General features: G+C 37.2%; 1 protein-coding gene across 1 annotated transcript in view; it reads right to left on the reverse strand.

The window, feature by feature from the left end:
• Rpf2 (ribosome production factor 2 homolog) overlaps nucleotides 1-26,502 on the reverse strand; it is a 33,961-nt gene extending 7,459 nt beyond the window's left edge. Inside the window, exons 1-8 of the mRNA XM_076859839.2 lie at nucleotides 26,414-26,502; nucleotides 22,644-22,776; nucleotides 19,536-19,573; nucleotides 18,043-18,082; nucleotides 14,554-14,635; nucleotides 13,263-13,339; nucleotides 7,907-8,006; nucleotides 1,599-1,701 (exon numbers count right to left, since the gene is read on the reverse strand). Coding sequence (XP_076715954.1) covers nucleotides 1,599-1,701; nucleotides 7,907-8,006; nucleotides 13,263-13,339; nucleotides 14,554-14,635; nucleotides 18,043-18,082; nucleotides 19,536-19,573; nucleotides 22,644-22,776; nucleotides 26,414-26,436 — 596 coding nt within the window. The 5' untranslated portion in view covers nucleotides 26,437-26,502. The remainder of the gene's footprint in view (nucleotides 1-1,598; nucleotides 1,702-7,906; nucleotides 8,007-13,262; nucleotides 13,340-14,553; nucleotides 14,636-18,042; nucleotides 18,083-19,535; nucleotides 19,574-22,643; nucleotides 22,777-26,413) is intronic.
• Nucleotides 26,503-26,857: the final 355 nt, after the last annotated feature.

The raw sequence follows: 26,857 nt of genomic DNA on the forward strand, positions 1-26,857 counted from the left end.
TGAAAGGAAAAAGCATAAATGATACTATTAGTCATATGGTGGGAAAAACTAAGTTAGCACTTCTGACTCAGTTCAGTTGAGATCATGATGAAAATTATTAAACAAGAGGTGAATATTTATTTTCATTTGGATATGTCATTGACATAGTTAGTAAGCTACCTCTTTTGTTATGAATAAAAATTAAAATCACCTTAGCCAGGAGTGGCAGTGAATGCTTTTAAGTCTCAACACTTGGAAGACTGAGGTAGGAGGATCACTTGAGGCCAGGAGTCTGAGGTTAGCTGAGCTATCACAGCAAGACTCTATCTCCCTGGGGCTGGGGCTGTAGCTCAGTGGCAGAGCGCTTGCCTAGCATTATTCAGGCACTGGGTTCAATCCTCAACACCACATAAAAATAAACAAATAAAATAAAGGCATTCTGTCCATCTACAAATACCACTACCAAAAAACAAAAAAGACTATCTCCCAAAAAATTGGACCAAAACAAACCAAAACTCTCTGTTTGAAATTCTGGACATAAATGATTGTACAATAGTACTGCTGAACAGAAGATACTGTCAACACTCAGCTGCTAGCTTACAGGCTGTATTACCAGGCCACTGCTCAAAATATCCAGAAACAAAACTCATTGTACAAAGAAAGGCAGTTTGGAGAGTCAGCCCAATTTCTAGGAAAGTGAGGCTCTATCAGCCAGTGACAATGTTTTATTTTTTACAAAGAAGAAAAAAGGCATGCTTACCTCAAAATATAATTTCAGCACATCATTAAGCTCTTTAATAAAAACAGAATCTGCTTGTTAGGATTTATATTTATAGCTGGACTATAGTTTTTAAAAAGATTTAGGATTTAGGGCCTATCTCCTTCTGGATTATCCCTTGCATTCTCCCTTGAGTGTGTATTCCTTGCTCTACCCCAAAGGCATCTCATCTTTTGAGACTGATAGCCACCCCATTCTCTCTTGAGTATGTATCTACTTTCCTATTTAAACCTGTCTATGCCTGTGGGTGGGTGGGGGAGTTACAATTTTGAAATTTGTTTTGGCTGGCCTGATTTGTGGCTATGTTTTCTAAATCCAGTTAAGAACAATAAAGAAGTTGAGCACCTTGGTGCACATATATAATCCCAGGGGCCCTGGAGGCAGAGGCCAGAGAATAGTAAATTCAAGGTCAGCCTCCTCAATTTAATTAGGCCCTAAGCAACTTAGTGAGACTCTATCTCAAAACAAAAAAATTAAAAGGGCATGAGTAGCTCAGTGGTAAAGTACCACTGGGTTCACTTCCCAGTACCTATCAAACAAACAACACAAAACCCATAAAGATATAAAGCTGAAGAAGATCATTCCTGAGTTAGTGTTCCAGACTCAGACAGCGTGCAGTATTAGATGGACCAGGACCCTGGAAAACTAGAGTTTCAGAGGCAAAGATTAGCAGGATCTAATCTCATCCTGATGGAGTGTCAGCACGAAGCTGCTGCCATTACTATTTTGCAGACTCTCCAAACTCTTGAGCAGATGCCAATTTTGCTTGAGCCCTATAAAACAGTCACACTAACATGTTAACCCTGAGAATTATGAAAAACATGCTAAGAAACATACTTACTTATAACTTCGAAAGTAAATCTTCCCATTCAGTGCAGTGAAGTGCAGAACATATTCTAATCCAGCCAGGCGAATATTTGATACTGTGGGACCTCTGAAAAAGTCTAAAAGCACATGTTAAGTTATTTTTTTAAAATACATGCCAGGTATGGTAGCAAACACCCTGTAATCCCAGCAACTTGAGGCTGAGGCAGGAGGATCACATGTTCAAGGCCAGCCTCAGCAATTTAGTGAGACCTTAAGCAACATAGTGAGAGCCTGACTCAAAATAAAAAATAAAAAGGGCTGGGGATGTGGCCCAGTGGTGAAGCATCCCTGGTTCAATCCCCAGTACCAAAAAAACTCAACACACTTTTAAAATCCAGTTTCAAAGAGCTGCATTCTAAATGCCCCATTTTGCTCTAATACTTACTAAAAAGATAGGAAGTACAAAAATGATTCCTGAAAAATGTGTGAAAGTTTCTCCTCTCAATTACTTAATCTCATGTCTTTTCCACTGAAATATGTAATTTTTCAGTTTTGAAGTTCTTCTTTTAAAGCCAATGTTTTTTATTGGAGTATCATGTTTACCATGGATATTAACTTTTTAAAAAACGTTAGTCAAGCCAGGCACAATGGAGCAAGCCTGTAATCCCAGCAGCTCGGGAGGCTGGGACAGGAAGATCACAAGTTCAAAGCCAGCCTCAGCAACAGCAAGGTGCTAGGCAACTTGGCGTGAGACCCTTTCTCTAAATAAAATACAAAATAGGTGAGAGATGTGGCTCAGTGGTTAAGTGTCTCTGAATTCACTCTCCAGTACCAATGTTAGTAATGGCATAAATTTTTAACCTACAAGACAAACAGCTGAAGATTCCAGGACCTGATCAAGGAAAGTACAGATGAGTCTAAAACAAAGAGGTAATAGATTAAAATGTGTCTCAATAGAATGCTGACAAAAAGCTGTCCTGAAAATGGGCAGGGAATGAGAGTTCAAGAAGAAAGAAAGATATTATGAGGGTACAGATAGAGGTAAAACTACAGTTAAAAAGAAATAAGGGAGTCAGCCAGGGATATAGCTCAGTTAGCAGAGTGCTCGCCTTGCATGCACAAGGCCCTGGGTTCAATCTCCAGCACCACAAAAAATAAAAGAAGTAAGGGGGCTGAAGATAAATGAGTTTTAGTCAGAGATGGAAAGCTTCAGTTTGATATTTTGCAATGGATTAATTCTAGGCAAAAATAAGACTTTAAGTGTGTCTGTGTCTATAAGTAAATACAGTAGAAGCTGGGCAAGATGGTGCATGCCTATATTCCCAGCAGCTGGGGAGGCTGAGGGAGGAGGATTGCTAGTTCAAAGCCAGCCTCAGCAACTTAATGAGGCCCTAAGCAAATCAGCAAGTCCCTGTCTCTAAATAAAATACAAAAAAGGGCTGGGGATGTGGCTCAGTGGTTAAATGCCCCTTAGTTCAATCCCTGATACCAATAAATGAATGAATGAATAAATGAAGCGGAAAGGAAACAGTAGGCTGACCAGCATATTTACAGCAAAGCCATGGCATCTGTAGTCCAGGAATACAATCAGATCCTGAATCTGCCACTTACTTCTCTTCAAGCTGGGCAATCAAGCTAACTGGTCTCAATTTCCTTATCCAAAACATGGGAGCAATATTATTGTTATGTACTGAATGCATCTATTCTCTCAATATTTATACTTTGAAGCTCTAGTCACCAAATAAATAAAATACTATTTTTATTTATTTATTTATTCTCTTTAGAGAAGAGGCCACTAAGGATATACTGAAGTTTAAAGGAGGTCAAAAAAGGTAGGACCCTAATCCAATACAATTTATGTTCCAGTATGAAAAAACAAGCTGGGCACAGTGGCACACACCTGTAATCCCAGGAGCTCGGGAGGCTGAGAGAGGAGCATTGCGAGTCTGTCTCTAAAGAAAAAGAAAAAACACCAGCAAGCCTATTCGGAAGCAACTTTGATCTTGGACTTTTAAGCTTTTGGAACTGTGTGGGTTAAGTCCACCAAGTCAATGATATCATGCTATGGCAACCTGAGAAGACTAATACAACTACCTCTGTGAGGCTGTAGAAAAGATTAGTAAATTACCTGACCAAACCTTTAGCAGTTATTTTCATTATTGCATGTTTTTGTTTTTTTGGATACTGGGAATTGAACCTAGGGGTGCTTTACCACTGACCCACATCCCCAGTCCTTTTCATTTTTTATGTTGAGACAGGGTTTTGTAAGTTTCTACGGCCTCACTAAATGCTGAGGATGCTCTCAAGCTTGAGATCCTCTTTCTTCAGCCTCTTGAGTTGCTGGGATTACAAACATGTGCTACTACACCCAGCTCACTGCACATTTTTCAAATGGATTAAAAATTTAGGATATAAAGTTAAAATAAATTAAGACAATGTAGCTATGACCACTGTTATAATTACTATCAGTTTAATGTTCAATGAACAGTCACATAAAAACAGTAACAATAAAAATTAGGATAGACTAAATCTAAAAAGATTATTTACTGGTTGATAAATATTCTATCAAGGATGCAGTTCCAACCAGGCATGGTGGTACATGCCTTTAATCCCAGCCATTTTGGGAGGCTGAGGCAGGAGGATCACAATTTCTTTTCTTTTTTTTAAAAAGAAAATATATATATATATATTTTTTTTAGTTGTAGTTGAACACAATATCTTTATTTTATTTATCTATGTGGTGCTGAGGATCGAACCCAGGGCCCCGCACATGCTAGGCAAGCTGTACTGCTGAGCCACAGTCCCAGGCCCAGCCCCAGCCCCAGGACGATCACAATTTCAAAGCCAGTCTCAGCAACTTAGCAAGACCTTATTTTAAAATAAAAAATAATAATTTTTAAAAAGAGGGCTGGGATGTAGCTCAGTGGTTAAGCAACCCTAGGTTCAATCTCTGGTACCAAAAAAAAAAAAAAAACAGTTCCAGAGCTGAAGATGTAACTTAGTGAAAAGCACATTCCTAACATTCATGAGGTCCTAGATTTCTACCACCAGCATTACAATTAAAAAAAGGGGGGAAAAAAAAGCAATTTCCATTAGATTTATAAAACTCTTTTTTTATAAAAAATTATATAATATTTAAGTAACCAAAAAAGAAACTTCCTATAAGAAAGCCCTTCATTAATTTCCTTTCCTTTTTGATCTACCGTACAGTCATGTGCTACATAGGGAGATTTCAAAGACAGACCACATATATGACAACGGTTCGATAAGAATACATCACTTAAGCCAGCCGTGGTGACATAGACCTGTAGTCCTAGTGACTCAGAAGGCTAAGGTAGTAGGAGTGCAGGTTTCAGGCCAGCCTAGGCAACTTAGCAAGGTCTCACATATAGTGAGACCCCGTCTCAAAATGAAAAATAAAACAGGCTTGGGATATGGCTCAGTGGTTAAACACCCCGGAGTTTAATCTCCAGTATGCCCCCTCAACCTTAGGAAAAAAAAAAAAAAAGAATATATCACCTAGTGATGACATAGCCATTTTAGTTTGGGTAGATACACTTTGATGCTTACACATTGATGAAATCACCTAATAGATTTTTAAGGCCACATGCACGTTGTTTGTTTTTTGTTTTTTTTTTTTAAGAATTTTTAATTTTTATTTTTTAGTTTTCGGCGGACACAATATCTTTTTGTATGTGGTGCTGAGGATCGAACCCGGGCCACACGCAAGCCAGGCAAGCGCGCTACTGCTTGAGCCACATCCCCAGCCCCACATGCACATTGTTAAATGACACATCATTATATTTCATTTGAACACATAACATAACTAAAGGACAGTTACTTTACTTCATATCTACACTGAAAACCCACTTCCCTTTGTATCCTACAATTTTATTCCATTCCTCTTCTAACTGTCCCCAGATTCCATTAGGTTTTCACTTGCTTCGCTCATTATTACATTATGTGGTCATTAATGCCATCTAGTGGAAACACAAAATAATGAGAAGTTTAGGGCTTAAAAAAGCCATTAAAATAAAGGCAAGCAAAAGCCCTCTCTCTGCTGTAACAAATCATAAGTACCTAACATAATCATATGGGGACATGGTGGGAAAAGGTGGGAAATCTGAGCCAATGGAGTATAAGTAATAGAAATATCGCCTGGAAATCTGGCTGAAATATTGGCTAAAAAAATAATCTTGCTGGGCACAGGGCACATGCCTGTAATCCGAGCAACTCAGGAGGTTGAGGCAGGAGGATCACAAATTTGGGGCTAGCCTCAATAATTTTACAAGACCTTAAAGTGAGACCCTGTCTCAAAATAAAAATTAAAAAGGACCGGATATGTAACTCAGTAGTAAATAGTAGTAGCAGCTTAATCCTTAGTACCAAATAAACAAAAGCTCTTGATATTTTGGGCTTTAATATTAAAAGTAGAAAATATTAATCACTGTCACTCACGTATTAATTTAATTCATGGAAAATATAGGTAAGAACCTATAAAAAAGATTCTGCCAAGAGAAAATGGACAACAGAGGCAGAAAAGCTCAGGTATTGAGTTTCAATTCTGCTTCACCTATTTAATACCCCTTATTTAATCTCCATGAACTTCTGTTTCCCATTTCTGAAATGAATGTCACCAAATTCCAGAAATTTTGTAAAAATTAAAACAGATAATACTAATGCTCAGCCAGGTGTATAGCTCTGTGGTAAAGTACTTGCCTAGCATTCAGGAGGCTCTGGGTTCAATCCCCACCCCATCCCCAAAACGAAAAACAACATACCCCCAGACTTATTAAGAGAAATGAGAAGCTCTGAAAATTATAATCTCAACAATAACACTGTTAATAGTACCAACAATAAAAAATAAAAGCAATGTGTCTCAACGTATCTACCTCAAACTTTTTTGATATTTTGGTGGGCTCAGATTTGTAAAGTCTAAGAATATGATTTAATACATAAGCCACCAACTTTCCAGCAATAATCTAGGGCAAACTATATAAAAAGTTTTTAAAAGGCAATTTAGGATAACAAGCCCAAATTTATAAAAGGGATGCAAAAAAACCTCAAATGAAATACAGTATAAATTACTGAAAATTGAGAAAATATTGCTGTACATCAATAAGGAACCTTGAGGCTGTCAAAGCAGAGGTGAAGAGGGAACATAAAAGAGTGCTGCAGAGTTCACCAAAAAGTTAACCAGACCCTTTAAATTAGTGCAAATCTCTTGGACAAATTGTTTTCCAGAGTTATAATCAAACAACAACAACAACAAAAAAACTGGCAACTGTGATTAGTAATGTTTTAAAAATCATAGAGGGCTAAAAATACAGCTCAGTTGGTAGAGTGTTTGTCTAACATGTGAAAGGCCCTAGGTTCAATCCCTAACATCACAAAAATTATTTAAAAAAAAAAAAAAACCAAGTAGCTGCGCATGGTGGTGCACGCTTAGAAACCCAGCTACTACAGAGGTTGAGGCAGGATGGTCCTAAATTCAAAGTTAGCTTGGCCAATTTAACAAGACCTTGTCTTAAAATGAAAAGGACTGAGGATATAGCTCGTAGTAGATCAACTGCCTACTATGAATGAGATCCTTGGTTTTATGCCTAGGACTCAAAAACAAAAGACCTTGAAAAACAGTAAAGCCAACTTATCACAAAAGGAGAAATGTGAATTAAAGAATGGTTAATTGGCCACTTGTGGGCAACAGCGTGGTGGTGGACTAAGTTGTCTATAAAATGAGCCTGTAAGTTTCTTGTGAAAATCAAGCAATCAATGTAAAGTACATAATAATGGTTTGGCACTGAAGGTTTCCTGGAAACAAAACCTGATATGAAACCTCAAAGAATTTTAGAAATTGAATAAATAAAAATGACATCAGAAAATATAAGAGGTATGTTCATAATACATTTCAACAAACCACTTTTTCAAAGAAAATTGAAGATCAATAAGGTATGTTATACTGGGGTTACATTATGAAAGTCCTTACGTATCAAACTAACAGGTCTTAAACGAATGCAAAGTGAAATCTGAGCTTAACAATTTAAGTTTAAACTAATGACATTAGTAAAAACAGGAGATAGATGTGAGCATTTTGTAAAGTATAAAACACTTTATATAAATAGGATAATATTTTAATTACAATATCAAAAAATAATAATAATCCATAAAACGTAACATTCCCTTTAACTCTATTTGAGATAATTAAGTACTTTCCTGCTACTGGTGGAAGAAAAAGAAAAAAAGAAAGGAAAAAATTGTACACCCAGAGCAAAATGCCATCAAGGACAGTCTTAAATTGCCTACCTCAGTTACCCTACAAATAAAATGTATTAAAATATTTACCAATGAGAAGACTTTTTAGTCTTCTATAGTCTTCAGTTGCATCAAAAGCATCACCAGCAAATATTAACATGGGTTTTGTTCCCTCAGGGCATTTACTATTCTGTGAAATGGAAAAAAAAAAAAGAATAATTATATAACTGTCAAAGTCTACACTGCTTATATGCTGATTTTAAGGCAGTCAATACAATAATTTGTTTTCAGATTATGTTAACAATTCTAAAACTATGTCTGAAAATACTTATTTTATACTAAAAAAAAAAGAACACACAGGTGGGATTTTTAGGCTTACAGATTTTTAGACTGAAAAATAATTGATCCAGGTACAGTGGCATGCCTTTAGTCCCAGCTACTCAGGAGGCTGACCAATCCAGGGAGGATCCCTTGAGCCCAGGATTTCCAAGACCAGCCTAAGTAACACAGCAAGACCACATCTCAAAATAGTAATAATAAAAAATAAAAAATAAAATTCTTTATTCTACTTTATTCATTATCATATAATAAGAGATCAAAGAATGATGTAATCTACTTTTTTAACATTAGTTTATATAGCGAATAAAATTAAAAGCACACTTGAGAAAGACAAAACCCAACCAACCAAAAAAACTAAAAATTGGCCTCTTAACACCAGCATTTCAGAATCAAAATAAATTTAATTGCAATTTCTTTGAATTATTTGTACCACTGTGCCTTTCCTATTGTATTATATTAAAAGTGTTTTTAGGAGCAAGGTATGGTGATGCATACCTATAATCCCACTTACTGGGGAGGCTAAGGCAGAAGGATTTAAGTTCAAGGCCAGCCTGGGCAACTAAGTGAGATCTGGTCTCAAAATATAAAATAAAAGGGCTGGGGATATGGCTCAGTGGTTAAGAACTCTTGCCTAACACAAGTGAAGTTCTGGGCTCAATACATATAAGGTTAAAAAAAATCACTACATTTCAAATTTAAACCACTAACCAAACATTCACATGAGAAACAATATTATTCTACACAAGCTATAGAAAATATGAGCCAATTCTCACTTCATATGCTTGAAGCACTTGCTATAAAAAAGTATTTTGTCAGGGCTAGTGTTGCAACTCAGTGGTAGAGTACTTGCCTCACATATGTGAGGGCACTGGGTTTGATTCTCAGCATCACATATAAGTAAATTAATAAAATAAAGGTCCATTGACATCTAAAAAAAAAAAAAGAATTTGTCTTAACTCCGGATTTTCTATATTAAAAAGAATGAGTGATAACAAGAGGATTTAGAAGCTACCAAGAAAAAAAAAAATTTTAAGTATTAACTGTTGAAGGTTGTTGGTCTGAGTTTCCCATTAATTCTAATACCTCCACTCTGACAGTAATCAGAGATTATCCAAATACAGCAGAAAAACAAACATGACAAAAAACAAACATCTTTTGCCCTAGGACTAGAGGTCACTTGTTGTTTCCCTGCTCACCATGACCACTCTTGTTGACATTCTCTCTTCCAAACCCTGAAAATCAACTATCTGTATTTAGAGGATGAAGATATGCTGAAGGTCTGCCTAATTGAAAGCTTGAATGGACCTTCCAGCCCCAATAACTCTTATGTGCTCCATTTATACCTGACTCCAGGACTATGGGGAATATTTAGGTATATAGTAGGTATGACAAGGTGGAGCCCCACAGTTCTGGCTTCACCACAATGCATAGTAATTAAAAAATACTTTTTTATTTTTTTGGTACCAGGGATTGAACTCAGGGGCACTTGGCCACTGAGCCACATCCCCAGCCCCATTTGTGTATATTATTTAGAGATAGGGTCTCACTGCGTTGCTTAGTACCTCACTTTTGCTAAGGCTGGATTTGAACTCCTGCCTCAGACTCCCGAGCTGGGATTACAGGCATGCACCAACACACCTGGCCAAAATTACATTTTAAGTCATGACCCAGTATACACATCATAAAAAGAAAAGAAATGTTATATGAAATTATATTTAACATGTAAAGAACTCTATTCCATTAAAAACAAACTGAATTCTGAAAGGAACTAAAAATTCAAAATCCTAAACATATTATAAATAAAGTATACTAAAAATACTATAATTATATAGAGCCCCTGGGCCACCCTTTTCAGTTCTGTTTATTTATTTATTTTTTTGGCGAGGCGGGGGATGGGGGGGAAGATACTGAGAATTGATTGAACCAAGGGACACTTAACCACTGAGCTAACTTCCCTGACCTTTTTATTTTCTGAGAAAGGGTCTCCTGAGCCAGACTTCAAACTTGAGATCCTCCTGCTGTAGCCTCTTGAGTAGCTGGGATTATAGTGGGATTATAGGTGTATACCACTAGGCCCAGATTGAGTTTTTTAAATAGAGAAAAAACAGGGAAATAATTCTTATGTATTACACAACATTCCAAAAATTTCTCAAATAAAATTTCTCAGGCAGTTGCAATATGGCTACCTTATCTAAAATAAAATCAACTTGCCTCAAAATTTAATCTGTTTATTAAGGCTTATTTGGTCATCTTAGAAAACAGGATCCTAGAATACTTGCTGAATTCCTGGTAAAGTCTAATCACCTGTTAATTTATTCTTATTGTGCCTGTATAAAATTCATTAATAGAGAGAAGAGGCTTGGTAAACACAATAGGTATAAAAAAGAAATACCAGTGAAATGTCTTAAAAGTGAGATGGTAAAAAAGGAAATTAATTGAAGGAAACGTATAAAAAAAATATACAACTTTAAAAAAAACTAAAAATACATGCTTGTAACCCAAGATTAGGGTGAAAAGAGAAGAACTATATAATAAATCTCAGTGTATGCCGGAATTGTTGGTGTAAGCACATTTCTTATCAATTAATGAAATCTATAGTTTTTGTATGAACACACACACACACAAACTCACTTATTCCACAAATGAAAAGTTTTTGTTTTTTTTTTTTGTATGTGTGTGTGTGGTATTGGGTTTGAACTAGGGCCTCATGCATGCTAGAATCACATGTCACATCACTGCATTCAAAGAAAGGGTCTCACTAACTTGCCCAGGCTGGTCTCAAATTTACAATCCTCTAGCCTCTGCCTCTTCCCAGTAGCTGGGATTACAGATATGCACCACATCAGACTTGTGTTCCAGTTTAGAAGCAGCACAGTGAATGGAGGATTTCATTGCTTTGGAAATAGAAAAACTAGAGGGATTGATAACCACTCGTCCATCAGTCAATGCTCACACCCACCAATCTAGTAACCAAGTAAGCAGTAATTGTAAAGGTGAAAATGGGGATATGCTGCTCATCTCCAGGGATTTGTGCATAGCCCCAAAGAAACTAATAATATGATGGTTTCCACAATCATCAAGTCATTAGTTTATATACTTTACAAAACACCTCCCAATATATTATGTTCACTGATGAACATTTTCACAGACATTATCTCATTTGATGTTCCTATACTTATATTTCATACATGGTTGCAACTGAGGGCAAGAAGTCATTAATTTGGGCTGGGGATGTGGCTCAAGCGGTAGCGCACTCGCCTGGCATGCATGCGGCCAGGGTTCGATCCTCAGCACCACACACAAACAAAGATGTCCACCAATAATTAAAAAAAATAAATATTAAAAATTCTCTCTCAATAAAAAAAATTCTCTTTAAAAAAAAAAAAGGTCATTAATTTGTCACATGACAAATGTCATTGTAATCGAAAGAAAGGCCTCAAAATCTTGTGTTCTGCCTCTAAATCCAATCTCAGGCCACTGTTCTGTCCTATACCCGAAGAAGCTAGAATGACTGACCAAATGGTAATGTCATAAGACCTTCTTTCAAATCTGCAGGATCAGGGGATATTTAGTTTAGGAATTCTTTTAAACTAAATGGTGCATTCCCTCTTTAAAGAAGGGCTGACAGAAGGTATCGAGATATATATATTTATTTATACACACACACTATAATTCTTTCAACTGTAGCATAAATCTCAAAAAACTATTAACTAAGAACAGTTACATAACTTTCCACTACAAATGACAATACCCTTTCTCTCAAAGATCTTAAGAACCAGGTGTGTTCTCAAAAAAAGGGCTGGGAGGAAAATGGATATAACTAGAAACCATCACATTAAGTGAAATAAGTCAAATAAAAGAAGATTAAGGATCATATGTATTCTCTCACATGCAGAAGCTAGAGAGGAAAAAGAAAAAGTTGGGGATGGTTCTTCTAAAAATTAAAGTCAGGCTGGGCAGAGTGGCACACGCCTATAATCCTCAGTGGCTCAGGAGGCTGAGGCGGGAGCATGGAAAGTTCTAAGCCAGCCTCAGCAAAAGTGAGGTGCTAAGCAACTCAGAGAGACTCTGCCACTAAATAAAATACCAAATAGGGCTGGGATGCAGCTAAGTGGTTAAGTGTCCTTGAGTTCAATCCCAGGTGCCACCACCCACCAAAAAAGAAAAAAAAAAAATCAAAGAGAGATCAGTACAGGAAAAGGACCAAAGATCAGAGTGGAAGGTGGGGAGCGAGAGGGGAAGTGTTGGGGAATGACACTGGTCTAATCATATTGTGTGCACGTATAAATATTTAATAACAAATGCCATTAATATATACAACTATAATGGACCAATAAAAAGGGGTGGGGCCTGGGGTATAATCGGTGGTAAAGAGCCTCTGGGTTAAATCTCCCTACCAAAAGAAAGAAAACTTCTTGAGAACTAATCTTGGTTCCACTTATTATATGTATGACTCCAGATCACCAATGAAACCCCTCTGGGTCTCAATTGTAAAATCTATATATAATAGGGAAAATTATTTTGGCCACTAACAGGACAGCTATGAGTTTTAAGGGAAATAATACATTTGATGAGATAGACTAAATCAGAAGCAGAGTTCTGAGAAAGTAAGAGCCCAATTTTGTATCCAGGAGCTGAGATGGAACATTCTTCCTAATTGCTTTCTATTTCATAATCCCATTCAAACAAAGGAGATACAAAGATGCCAAGTCCTAAAGGGGGATTAAGCTAGAAATTTGATGGCCAAAATACTACATAATCAGCCAGAGCTTCCTGGATTTAGAATAGGCCTCTATTTCTGAGGTTCTGTAAAATAGGTGTCATAATCATTCAGAGGGAGAGGACAGCATTTAAACCACGGACCTGGACAAGAATTAGTAACCACAATATGAAGTCTATCTGCCACAAGACCCATATGCGTTATATGCTCTAAATTATATTTCTTACTTTTAAAGTAAAGGTAAAATAAAGTAGTATTTGTTGTGCATGCCAGAATAAAAACATGAAATTCTCTACAAAATTCTAAATTAGTACTCTTCACCTATGGTCACTATTGGCCAAGAGCAACATTACAAAATGCTTTTTATTTTTATAATAAGTATCTTACCTTAATATCTTTGAGCGACACAAACTTCTCAATACCTAATTCAATCATATCCAACACATGGTAGTCATACATACGACCTAGAAGAAAATACATTTTAAGCATTGTTTTTCCAAACAGCAACCTAAATCCAATTGTGATTAAATTCTGAGATGGAAAATATACAAATATATGTTTCATATTATAAAAATATCTTCAACTTGAAATATGGTAATCCCCACCACCAGTGAGGTCCCCAATTCCAATGGACCTATATTGTGTGACAGCTCAGAGATGCAAGTAGAAGGTAATGGTGTTGCATCTATAACTGAGTAAGTGGAGATGCTGAGAAACCTAAGAAGCCATACTTCCTATTATTTCCCATGGAGGCAGAAGCAATGGCATTCTGAGAAGAATTAATAAATAAGAAACTCTTTCATATTCTTCCTCATTTATATAACTTCCATGTATTGGCAGCATAATATTTATATGCCCAGGCTGAGGATTACAACACAGTGGCAGAGCACTTGTATATATAACACCTTGGCTCAATTCTAGCATCACAAAAAAAAAAATATATATATATATATATATTATATATATATATATCGTGTGTACACAAAAATATATATGACCTGTTCTTTACCTAAAGACTGTTTACTTGTTTTCTTCTACTGTGATGGGGATAGAACCCAGGGCCTCACACATGTTAAGTGCTCTACCACTGAGCGATGACATTAAATAATTGTATTTAATATCTTAAGGTAAAAAAAAAAAAAAAATTACTTCAGAGCTTAATGGTTACTCCTAAATTCCGAACACAGCTTATCTGAATCACAGAGCTGACTCTATAGATAAAAACATTAAGAGGCTGAGCGCAGAAGAGGTGCATGCCTGTAATTCCAGCAGCTCAGGAGGCTGAGACAGGAGAATCATGAGTTCCAAGCCAGCCTCAGCAACAGCAAGGTGCTAAACAACTCAGTGAGACCCTGACTCTAAATACAATACAAAATAGGGCTAGGGATGTGGCTCAGTGGTCGAGTGCCCCTGGGTTTAATCCCCAGTACCACCTCCCTAAAAAAAAAAAAAAAAAAATTAAAAATAACCAGGATTTGATGGTGCATGTCTGTAATCCTAGCCATTCAGGAGTTAATTCCTGGTTAGCCTGAACATCTTAGTAAACTCTTGTCTCAAAATAAAAAATAACAAGGCTTTTGAGGAATAGTTCAGTGGTAAAGCACCCCTGGATTCAATCCCTGGTTCCACAAAAAAAAAAAATTAATTAAAAAAAAAAAAAAAAGTAAATGATACTTACCTATTACTAGATTATTTGGCCGCTTCTTGTTATGGGAGCCAAACATAAATAAAGAACAATCTGACTTCTTTGAAAAGAATTCCTATAAAAGCAAATAAAAAATAAGAACCTTGAGAATCTTACCTCTGAACTTAAGTATATCATTTCTTTTCAGTGGGAATTAATAAAGACTTTATGAACTAAACAAAAATATGCACAGGAAAAATATACATTTATGGCCAGGGTCAGTAGTGTACACCTTTAATCCCAGCAAGCTCAGGAGGCTGACTTCAAAGCCAGCCTCAACAACACTGAGGCACTAAGCAACTCAGTGAGACCCTGTCTCTAAATAAAATACAAAATAGGGCTGGGGATGTGGCTCAGTGGTTGAGTGCCTCTGAGTTCAATCCCCAGTACCTACCTCCCACCAAAAAAAAAAAATTACTATCATCAATGCACATCTTAACATATAGGATACTTATATGAATTTATCAGCATGCTGTTTTGGGGATGTTTACAATTGGATCCATGAGTTTACAAGGTACACTGCACTTTTTATTGCAAACTGGAAGTATACAAGGATCTGGCCCTAAAAACTCCATGTCTCCAATGACAACTGGTTCAATGTTGTGTACACAGACAGGACTGACTGACCGATCCATGATAATTCAATGTAAAAGGAGCTATCTCTCTGTTTGGCTCTCAGAAGTACTGGCTTCCATTACAGAATGGAGATGAGTGAAAATATATGTATGGAGTTTCAGTCCTATACAGATTCTTTTCTACTATGCCTATACTCTCTTTATATCCCAAATACTGACTGAATTTATTGAGATCACCAATCTTAGCACAAAAATTAGATCTGATTTGTTCTAGTCCAAAAATTAGTAAAAAGGTCTCCAAAATCAATTTTAAAAAATTTAAAGAAGGGGCTGGGGATGTGGCTCAAGCGGTAGCGCGCTTGCCTGCCTGGCATGCGTGCAGCCCGGGTTCGATACTCAGCACCACATACAAAGAAAGATGTTGTGTCTGCCAAAAACTAAAAAATAAAATATTAAAAAATTCTCTCTCTCTCTTAAAAAAAAAAAAATTAAAGAATAGATGAAACAGCCAAAATCCTCAACTTTTCTTCACTGGTTATAAGATATGGGTACCTAATTTGGTTACTATTCAAATTCAGGACCTAAGTAGAAACAAATGAAACAAAAAGCTCCACCCACTTATCCACTCCCAGAGTGAAAGACAGAATCACAAAGTCCAAGAATTAAGGGTATGCCACTTAGTATGTCAATCTTTGTTTTTTTTCTTTTGGTACTAGGGATTGAACCCAGAGGCGCTTAACCACTGAGCGACATCCATGGCTCTTTTTACATACTTATCTATTTTAATTTTGAGACAAGATCTAGATAAGTTGCCAAGGCTGGTCCTGAACTTGCAATCCTCCTTCCTTGGCCTCTTAAGCTGCTGGGATTACAAGTGTGCACCACTATACCAGGCACAAATTAACCTTTTTGAGAATTTTATCATCAGAGACAATGAAACCTCTTGTAAAAACATGCAAGGGCTTTGTGAGATGTCATATGTGAGTAAAACTATGCACAATGTCTGATACAAAAAGGTATTTAAAAATATATTTTTTAAACCAATGGAAATGGTTTTCTTAAAATGTTTTCAAAAACATTCTTATAGCCAGGCATGGTGGCACCCACCTGAAATCCCAGTGGCTTGGCAGGCTAAACTAGGAGGATCACAAGTTTGAAGCCAGCCTCAGCAACTCAGTGAGGCCCTAAGCAACTTATCGAGACCCTGTCTCAAAAGAAAATAAAAGAACTGGGCATGTGGCTCAGTAGTTAAGCACCCCTGGCTTCAATCCCTAGCCCAAAAATATAAAAAATTAAAATAAGTTTATGGCCAGGCATGGTGGCACACACGTGTAATCCCAGCCACTTGGGAAACTGAGGCAGGACAACTGCAAATTCAGAGCCAGCCTCAACAACTGAGCAAGACCCTGTCTCAGGATAAAAAATTAAAGGACTAGGGTCTGGGGCTGTAGCTCAGTGGCAGACCGCTTGCCTTCCACATGGGAGGCACTGGGTTCAATCCTAAGCAATGCATAAAAAAAAATATATAAAAATACAATAAGGGCATGCTGTCCATCTACAACTACAAAAAACAACAAAAAAAAAGAAATAAAAAATAAAATAAATAAATAAAGGACTGGGAATATAGTTCAGTGGTAGAATACTCCAGTACTGCAAAAACAAAACACAAAACTATAATTCAGTAACCACAAAGCAAAGCCTATAATAAAAAATAAAAAGGCAACAAATCAAAACACACTGCTAGAGAAAGTCTCTTAACCACACAGGGGAAAAAAGAAAAGATCTAGCCAGGTGCAATAGCACACGCCTGTAATCCAATTCTAGCTCAGGAAGCTGAGACAGGAGGTCCTGAGTTCAAAAGCCAGCGTCAGCAACTCAGTGAAGCCCTGAGCAACTTAGCAAGATCCTATAGATCTCAAAAAAAAAAAAAAAAAAACAAAACAAAACAGGGGTTGGGGGTGGGAGTGGGAAGGGAGTCACAGGGCTGAGATATGGCTCAGTGGTTAAGTGTCTCTGGTACGGGCTGGGGATGTGGCTCAAGCGGTAGCGCGCTCGCCTGGCATGCGTGTGGCCCAGGTTCGATCCTCAGCACCACATACAAACAAAGATGTTGTGTCCGCCGAAAACTAAAAAAGTAAATAAATGTTAAAAAATTCTCTCTCTCTCCCTCTCTCTCTCTCACACACTCTTTAAAAAAAAAAGTGTCTCTGGTACAAAAAAAGAGAGAGAGAGAGAGAGAGGGGGGATCTGAAACAAGCTTTCATTTGACAATTATGTGCTTAAAATGTAATTCAATCTATAAAAATTTCTATCAATATACTTGTAAGCAGTGAATAATACATTTACTAGCAAAAGTGAAATATAACACCTTAGGAGACTGAAGCAAAATAGCTTGAAGTCAAGAGTTGAAAGCGAGTCTGAGCAACATAGAGAGACCCACCCATAAAATAATAAATAAATAGTAAGATCTGTAGGGATGGAAATTATAGACACACATGTACATCACACACACACACACACACACACACACACACACACACACAATCTGCATTCCTATTATTGGGATTGAAGCTGGTTTCAAACTTGCAATACTCCTGCTCTAGCCTCTTCGGTAGCTGAGATTACAGGTGTGCACCACTGTGCTCAGCTAAAGTTATATTTTTGAAACAATAAAGGTCTTACCCCTCCCATATCAAAATTACCTTACTTTTTTTTTTTTTTTTTTTTTTTGGTGGTGCTGGGGATGGAACCCAGGGCCTTGTGCATGCAAAGCAGGCACTCTACCAACTGAGCTATATCCCCAGCCCAGGATGACTTAATTTTTAAAAACTCTCAAATTAGGGTTATAATATCAGTCTTCAATAATCACTTACATGTTCTCTTAAATCAGAAAGATTCTTATACTTACCAGTGACGTCTGATCCTCAAATGGTCTTGTAATATTTTTCCTAAGAATATTAAAAAAGAAACCCCAAATTTAATAATCTTGATAAGTAAATTCTATTAATATATAAAAGATAATTTTTATTAAGATGATCTAAAAAACAGAAATCTGGGCATGGTGGCACACCAGCAATCAGGAGGCTGAGGCAGGAGGACCACAAATTCAAAGCCAGCCTCAGAAACTTAGCAAGGCCTTAAATAACTTAGTGAGACCCTATCTCAAAATAAAAAATAAAAAGGGCTGAGGAGGTGGCTCAGTGGTTAAGTGCCCTTGGGTTCAAACCCTAATACTAAAAATAAATAAATAATTAAAAAAAAACAGAAAGATATTCATTCAGATATTTATATAGTGTCTATTATATGACAGGCAGTGTTCCAGGATTTAGGGATGCTATAATACTACATCAAATAAGGTACTTTCTTTCACGGAGCTATTCTAGTAGAAAAATAAATACATTCAAAAAGTAATAATTATTTTAACAAAAATAAAATAGGGTATTGTGTTACCATAAAGAGTATAACATGACAATTTCAGCTGAGACCTGTGAGTTAGTCACAGAACTTTTAAGGCTAAGATTATTCTAAGAGGGGAATGGCAGTGTCCCACACTTGTAATCCCAGTAACTCAAGAGGCTGAGACAGGAGGACTGAAAGTCCAAGACCAGGCTCAGCAGTTTAAGAAAGGCCCTCAGCAACTTAGCAAAATCCTGTCTCAAAATAAAAAACATGAAAAAGGGGGGGGGGGGGCGCCCTGGGGAGGCAGCTCAGGGCCCCAGTAATGAAAAAAAGAAAGAAAATGATTCCCTAAACAGTATATCATAACAACCAAGTCCGTGGTATTTACATTGTTAGGTATCATAAATAACTTAGAGATCATTTAAAGTTTATGGGAGGATGTATGTAGGTTCCAAGCAAAACCCACACCATTTTATACATAAGGGATCTGAATATCCACAGACTTCAATATCCAAAAGGAGTCCTGAAACTAGTCCCCAACAAACAATGACAGATAACCCTATTTGCACAATCTTTACTTAGTCTCAAAGTATCTCTTCCAAATATTTACTAACTACAAAGGGAGTTATAGTGGAGAAACCCAGCAGACACCACTTTAACCTACTACTATCTCTGAATCCAGAGGTACTTTACCACTGAGCAGCATCCCCAACCCTTTTTATTTTGAGACAGGATCTTACTGCTAAGTCATTTAATCACTTAGAGCCTTGTTAAATTGCTGGGGCTGGCCTCAATCCTCCTGCCTCAGCTTCACAAATCACTGGGATTACAGGCATAGGCCACCATGCTCAGTTGGAACAACATGGTCTTTTTACACACACACACACACACACACACACACACACACACACAATTTCTCTTCCAAATCTTTTATAAAGTGGTTGTTACTTTTATAATGAAACAAAATAATTTAAAATAAATTTTTTTAAAATCATGACTTACTTTTTATATAGAACGCCATATGGTTTTTTCAGTGCATACTGTAAAACATAATTTATAGCTTTTAAAACAAAACATTCTGAAAAGCAGAAATAACAATAAAGCATTACATGCATTCTACAAGACTGCTCTAGTCACTGAATCCTGTTCTGATGTCTTTTGTTTGGCTCCCTTTTGATCACATAAAATAATTTGTAACATAAGCTTAATATTCTTAGACTAGATTTTCCTTTTTCAAAGTATCCATGCCCTTTCAATAGTCTATCCAATTTAAAATAATTCCCTTTGTTTCTTTAAACTCTACCTAGTCCATTCTCTCTAAGCAAATAACCTAGATTAGAAAGAAGAACAAAAGATAACAGAAAACTAAATCCTATCTGAAAGCACTTACAATCCAAATGACTTTGGAGATACAAGAACTCAGCAAAAGTCACAATGATGACAATCAGAATCTAGCCAGAGTTTATTTCATTTATTTTGTAGTACTGAGAATTAAACTTTGGCACTTATGCACACTAGGCAAGTGCTCTACCACTAGGCTACATAATTGGCCCTACGCTAGGTTTCAACACAGCCCTTAACAAAATTGCTGCTGGGATGTGGCTCAAGCAGTAGCACGCTCGCCTAGCATGTGTGCAGCCCGGGTTCGATCCTCAGCACCACACACAAACAAAGATGTTGTGTCCACCAATAACTAAAAAATAAATAAATATTAAAACTCTCTCTCTCTCTCTCTCTTAAAAAAAAAAAAAAACAAAAAAAACAAAAAAAATTGCTGCTGCCAAGTGCTGTGATACACACCTGTAATCCCAACAATTTAGGAGACTGAGACAAAAGGATTACAAGTTCGAAGCCAGCCTAAGCAACTCAGTGAGACCCTGTTTTAAAATAAAACATAAAAAAGGCCTAGGGATGTCACTCAGTGGTTAAGCACCCCTGGGTTCAATCCCCAGTACTAAAAAATTGCTGTTACCCAACCTTCTTCTCTGTTTTCCCACTTCTTTCCACTGATTCATTAATAATCACTTATTATCTATATGACCACCAGTACTGCTCTACCAAAAAGAATAGCAAATATGTAAAGCACTGCCTTGTATTAGAAAAAGGAGTCAGTGAGAAAACAATGAAAAATAAAAGGAAATGATCATTCATCAAGTATAAGAGCTAGTAAATAGAAAAACTCTTGTGGGTTGGGGATATAGCTCAGTGGTAGGGCACTTGAAAAGACTCACCAGTGAAATATACTTTCTCAAATACCAAAACTCTGGAAGATTCTTCTTATCCAATGTTTCCCTGTCTCAGAGTAATGAACATTACCACCTTTTTTTGACAACACAGTCATCATTATGAATGTTAACTACTGTAATAATGTGTGATGCAGATTATAGCTATTAGAGCTTGTTTAAATATGTAGGGATCATTCGGTTGACAGAATAGTGTCCTAACAAAACAATGAGATTTAGAAACATTTCAAAAAAGGATGAGTACAAATTAGGTATTTAGATATATGAATTGACTATATTTAATAAGCATAAAGAGTTTAGTCAATTTCAAAAACATGTTCAACTATTTTACTTGATTTAACTCAAAGAATCTATCAGCTATACTCAGGCTTCAATATTCAACTATCTACAAGTATCTCCACACATTATGCCCCACTCATTGATTAAATACTCACTGAGCACCCAATATGCCTAGACTCTGGACTAGGCACCAGGTATAGAAGTAGGAAAAAGTTTTTTATCTTCACTATGTAAATTAGGTCCCAAACTTGAGTTTGGGACCTAACTTAAATAGTGAACCTGCCCCACCTTTTAATCTCTAATCACCATTACTGTCCAGCAGGCACACAGGCCAAAAAGCTGGGAAGTTGTACTTCTCACTAATGCCCAAACTATTCTGCCCTCAACATCTATTCTCTGATCAATCCTCGTTTTCATTTTACCATCACCAGACTCCACGTTCTCTTTACCAGGCTAACAGCAACGATGTGGTTGCCCACATTTGCTCTCTGGCCTTTCTAATCAAGTCAAGAAAATGAACTGATCAACTTTTTCACTTAAAATCTGTCAATGACTCCACAGGGCTTTTGGAATAAAATTCAAATTACATATTAACATGTGACTTCTGACTCTTCTGGCTTCACATAGTACATCTCCTTTAGCCAGCCCAATTATTTGCAGTGCTCCAAATGCTCCTTCACGTGCACTTTTGCCCAAGATTCTTCCTCAGCTTGAAAGCCCTTCTCTTTCTATCCTCTTGCTCCAAATGCTCCTTCAAAATGAAGCTTACATGTTATTTCCAGGAAGCCCATTTTTTTGTGGGTCCCCCTAAGTGATGTAAACTATCTCCCATTCTACCCTCTGCATACCTCCAGCACAGCATTTAATTCTTAATACTTTAAGCTCACTAAAAGGAGATGCTATGTTTTTCTATTATTCCTAGTACTCAGGAAGTAAATGGCATTGTTAAATGAATAAATACATAGTGATATTCAGTTACTTCACTTTGCAAATTAAATGTGTTCCTAAAAGGGCTGGAGATGTAGCTCAGTGATAGAGTGCTCTTTGTCTATCATATATAAGATCCCAGGTTCCATTTCTAAGGCAGTGGGGTGGAAAAAAAAAGTAGAGCTGAGACACATTCCTAAAATGTGTGTAAACCAAATTCTGTAATTAAAAGTAGTTTAATTTACTAAGGGAACTACCTGCTTTAAGGAGAACCAGTAGTCAGTGAGGTGGGAAGAAAAATAACCTCTAATTTCAGATCTTCTCGAAGGCTAGTAGATCTTTTATATATATATGTGTGTGTCTATATATATATATATAATATTTATTCATTTATTTGTTAAATGTTTATTTATTTGTTTGTTTTTAGTTGAAGGTGGACAAGAGACTTTTGTTTTACTTTTCTTTTTTTTAATGTGGTGTTGAGGATCGAACCCAGTGCCTCACACATGCTAGGCAAGCGCTCTACCTCTGAACCACATCCCCAGCCCAAGGCTAGTAGATCTTAAGGTAACCTTAACATTTCTCCAGCAGCCCAAACCAGTATGCTGAAAGCTTCTAAAATGACTTCAGTAGTACTTAAACATTAAGTATATATACATACCACATCTTTAAGTACTTGTGTCACTATTGCATTTGCATTTCCCCCTTTAATCAGCATGGCATTTTTAATATTTTCACTGAGCTTTGGTTCTCTCTTCTCAAGGAATCTCTTGGCCCTTTTCGTTTTGGGTTTTCTGTTAAGAAAAGCATAATTCATAACAATGCAAACATTTTCCTCACATTGCAAAATCAAAACTTTAACAAGGAGAAAATTCTAAAAAATCAATGAGACATTACATTCACATATTTATCAGTTAGGATTCCAACATTAACATCTCACATTTTATTAGAAAAAGACACTCTATCACTATTAAACAAGTGTTTTGTTAGCTTTTGGTTTTCTTAAAAAAGCTTTCATTTTAATATTCCTAGTATTCTTCTTTTTTTTTTTTTTTTTTTTTGCGGTGCTGGGGATTGAACCCAGGGCCTTGTGCATGCAAAGCAAGCACTCTATCAACTGAGCTATATCCCCAAGTTGCAGCATTCATTTATTATTGTTGTTTTCTAAATCTTTATTTTTTTAATTGTAGAGGGACACACAATATCTTTGTTTATTAATTTACTTTTTATTGGTGCTGAGGATCGAACCGGTGCCTCACACATGCTAGGCAAGCTCTCTGCTACTGAGCTACAGCCTCAGCCCAGTCTTTTTATTTTTATTTGATTATTTTTGGCACTGGGAATTGAACCCAGGGGCACTTAACCACTGGGTAATATCCCCAGCCCTTTTTATTTTGAGTAGGGTCTTGCTAAGTTGCTTAGGGCCTAAGTTGCTAAAGCTACCTTTGAATTTATGATCTTCCTGCCTCAGCTTCCTGAGCTGCTGGGATTACAGGTGTGCACCACTGGGTCCAGCTTCCTTTTTTCTTTTTAATTAAAAAAAAAACAAAGAACCAGACAGGTGTGATGGTGTACACCTATAATCATAGGCAGGAGGATTGCTATTTGAGGCCAGCCTGGACAACACAGCAATATCCCAACTCAATTAAAAATAAATAAGCAAATAAAGGGCTCAGTGGACATTATTTTTATTCCCCCCCCAAATTTAAAGTAGACAAACTGTACCCTGTACACTAACACAAAGAATTGTATATCAACTGCTGATCAACCTGTGGATATTTATTAAATATAGGATATTTACTAAATATAGATATTATTTACTAATATAGGTAGTGCTTATCTTTTCTTCCAGATTTAAGACCAAGTACCTACCAGGAAGTATATATTATCTCACTCCAACATCACTGCTGAGAAAGTCTAATAACTACCAAAGAGTAATCTTGGATATTAAGACTTAATTTTGGGCTGGGGATGTGGCTCAAGCGGTAGCGCGCTCGCCTGGCATGCGTGCGGCCCAGGTTTGATCCTCAGCACCATATACGAACAAAAATGTTGTGTCCGCCGAAAGCTAAAAAAAATAAATATTAAAATTCTCTCTCTCTCTCTCAAAAAAAAAAGACTTAATTTTCACCACAACCCTAAGAGACAGTACACTTATGATCTTCACTTTATAGATAAAGCAAAGACTTGATAAGTAATCTTCCTAAGGTCATGCAGCTAGTAATAAGGCCCAACTTCACAATGAGCTAGATTTAAAAACTCATCTAAGACAATTACCTAAGAAACAAAGAAGAGAAAATAAATTATTATTCTGACCTTATGGTGTGAAAATAGGACTACATGTTTTGTTTTGTGTGTGTGTTTTTGTTTTTTTGTTTTTTGTGGTATGAAGGACTAAATCCAGAGCCTAGTTCATGCCAGGTACTTTACCACTAAGCTATAATCCCAGCCTAGGAGAACCATGTTTTTATACACTTCTTTTCAAAAAAGCGTGTCACCTTTACCTCCTCTAATGGTGAACATTATAGGCAAGCATCTTGCTTTTCAAACAGTTCTAAGCCATCTACTGAAAGAATTCATCCTCTTTTAAGTAACCATGACCCTTTTCTTCTGGTCCTATGAATACTTCAGGAAGGAAAAGAAACACAGAATATACACAACTTTAAATTCCCATGTAGAACTAATAAGCTAAATCAGGAGGATGGCTAAAGCCCAGGAATTAGAGACCAACCTGGGCAACATAGTGAGACCAGGCTTACAAACAAAAAGTTCAATACAAGATTAGAAAAGGTTTGCTTTTTGTTGTTGTTGTTTAAAGCTATGTGAAGACTTATTCTTTCATATATTACTCTTCATCTCTAAACAGTTCTAGGAGACTAAGAGAATAAAACTTCCAGGAGCTGTATGATGAATGAATCCTTTTTTATATTTGGTAGTGAGAACTGAACCAAGAAGCAGTTTATTACTGAGCCACAGTCCTTTTTATTTTGAAAAACAAAAAAGCTGCTGAGGTTCTTGCTAAATAGCTGTGGCTGGACCTCAAATTTATAATCCTTCTCTCTCAATCTCCAGAATTGTTGGATCACAGTCCATGATCTCTTACAAAGTTGCATTGGAGGGGCTGGGGATGCAGCTCAGTGGAGAGTAGCTTATCTAGTCTACCATACACTGGTCCTGGGTTTAGTCCCTCCCCACCCCTGGATTTAAAAAAAAAAAAAAAGTTTAGAATTTCCTCTCCAGATAAATGTCACATATAAAGTTTTTAATCATTTACTGGTTAATAAAGATACAAATTATTTACTAAATCAAATCAAGAAATATGTAGTGTGAGCCAGGCACGGTGACATATGCCTTTAATTCCAGTGATTAAGGAGGCTTGCTAGTTCAAGGCTAGCCTCAAGCAATTAGCAAGATCCTGAGCAACTTGGCGAGACCCTGTCTCAAAACAAAAAAGGCTGGGGATGTGGCTCACTGTTTAAGCTTCCTTGGGTTCAATCCTCAGTACAAAAAGCAAAGAGAAAAAATATGCAATGAATTTATGGCAACAAATGGTATGCGCTCTACATTCTATGTGGTTTATTACTTCTCACGAATCAGCAATGAATACCAAAAAACACTTTTACATGTTTTATTAACTGTTTGTCCCTCTATTACACTGAAAATTAGTCATACTCATCTTTGTAGTCCCAACACCTAACGATATAGTAGGTTGCAAAATTTCTGAATTAATGACTAAAAAGAAACAATCACTTAGATTACACATTAACCTCGGCAAGGCCCAAGAAAACCATTGCCAATCAGAGCAGAATTATTTAGGAGCTCAATACATATTTTTTGTACGAATTTAAAATAAACATCACTCCAGGATAACTCCAAGATATCAAGCGTGCAAAGCTGGAAGGAAAAGAAAACGCCAATGAACATTTTCCAAATACTTTAGTAGCAAAAGCTGTAGGTACATTCGCCAAACTCACAGCTCTATGAAGCACGAATTATGATCACTATTTTAGAGTGAACCGAGATCTACAAGGTTTAATGGCAAAAGTTTCAAAGCCTTGTGCACGCGCCCGGGTAGTCACCTAGACCTGTCAGGTTCTGAGGCCTGGGCTCTTAACCCCTTCCTCTACCATCTCACTCACACTCCAGAAGTCGAGACATTTTTGAGAGACTGGAATAACAGCGGCAACATCTCCGTCCCTCCTCTCACGCCGCCGCTCCCAGTTGGAAGCTTCCCGCTCTCAGCCTCCCGGCAGGCTGTACCAGCGGAGAAGACCCGGGCTGGTGAACCCACCGATCCCCATCCAGGCACGACAGGCAAAGCGCGTTAACGGGAGCGGTCACCAAAGGAGAGATGGCAGCACAGGCAATATCGCTCTCCTCACAGGGCACATTCTCCCCAACATTCCCCAGGCAGGGTCCCAACGCACTTACATAACTCGATCCAAGGCGTCCATGACTACCACAGCCCCAGACTCGAGAAAGGGAGAAGTCGCACAGTTACACCAAGCAGGCGCGTGCAACCTAGCAAGCGGAACCGGAAACCGTAGTGACGATACTTCCGGAGACTGCCCCGCCCCCGGCGGCCATCTTGGGTCAGATCGCGTTTTGTTGCCTTGGTTACCTTGCTTTGATTCTTTCCCAGAAATTGAAGTAATACTTAAAATGACTTAGCCCCTCAGCTTGATGTACACGCTCGAGTGTACCTGGAGTCAGGTATTTAGGGAACACAGGATATCAAAAAGGTTGAAAGGGTGATGGGTACTCATGTAGTAACTAAAAAACAAAATGTGAAACACCACTGATAGAACTTTAAGCTCCGATAAGGCAGTTTTCTGCTTTTATTGGGGGGGGGGGGCGGGCCGGGCATCGTCTCAC

This window comes from Callospermophilus lateralis, chromosome 6, assembly GCF_048772815.1.
Source record: "Callospermophilus lateralis isolate mCalLat2 chromosome 6, mCalLat2.hap1, whole genome shotgun sequence".
NCBI classification, from domain to species: domain Eukaryota; kingdom Metazoa; phylum Chordata; class Mammalia; order Rodentia; family Sciuridae; genus Callospermophilus; species Callospermophilus lateralis.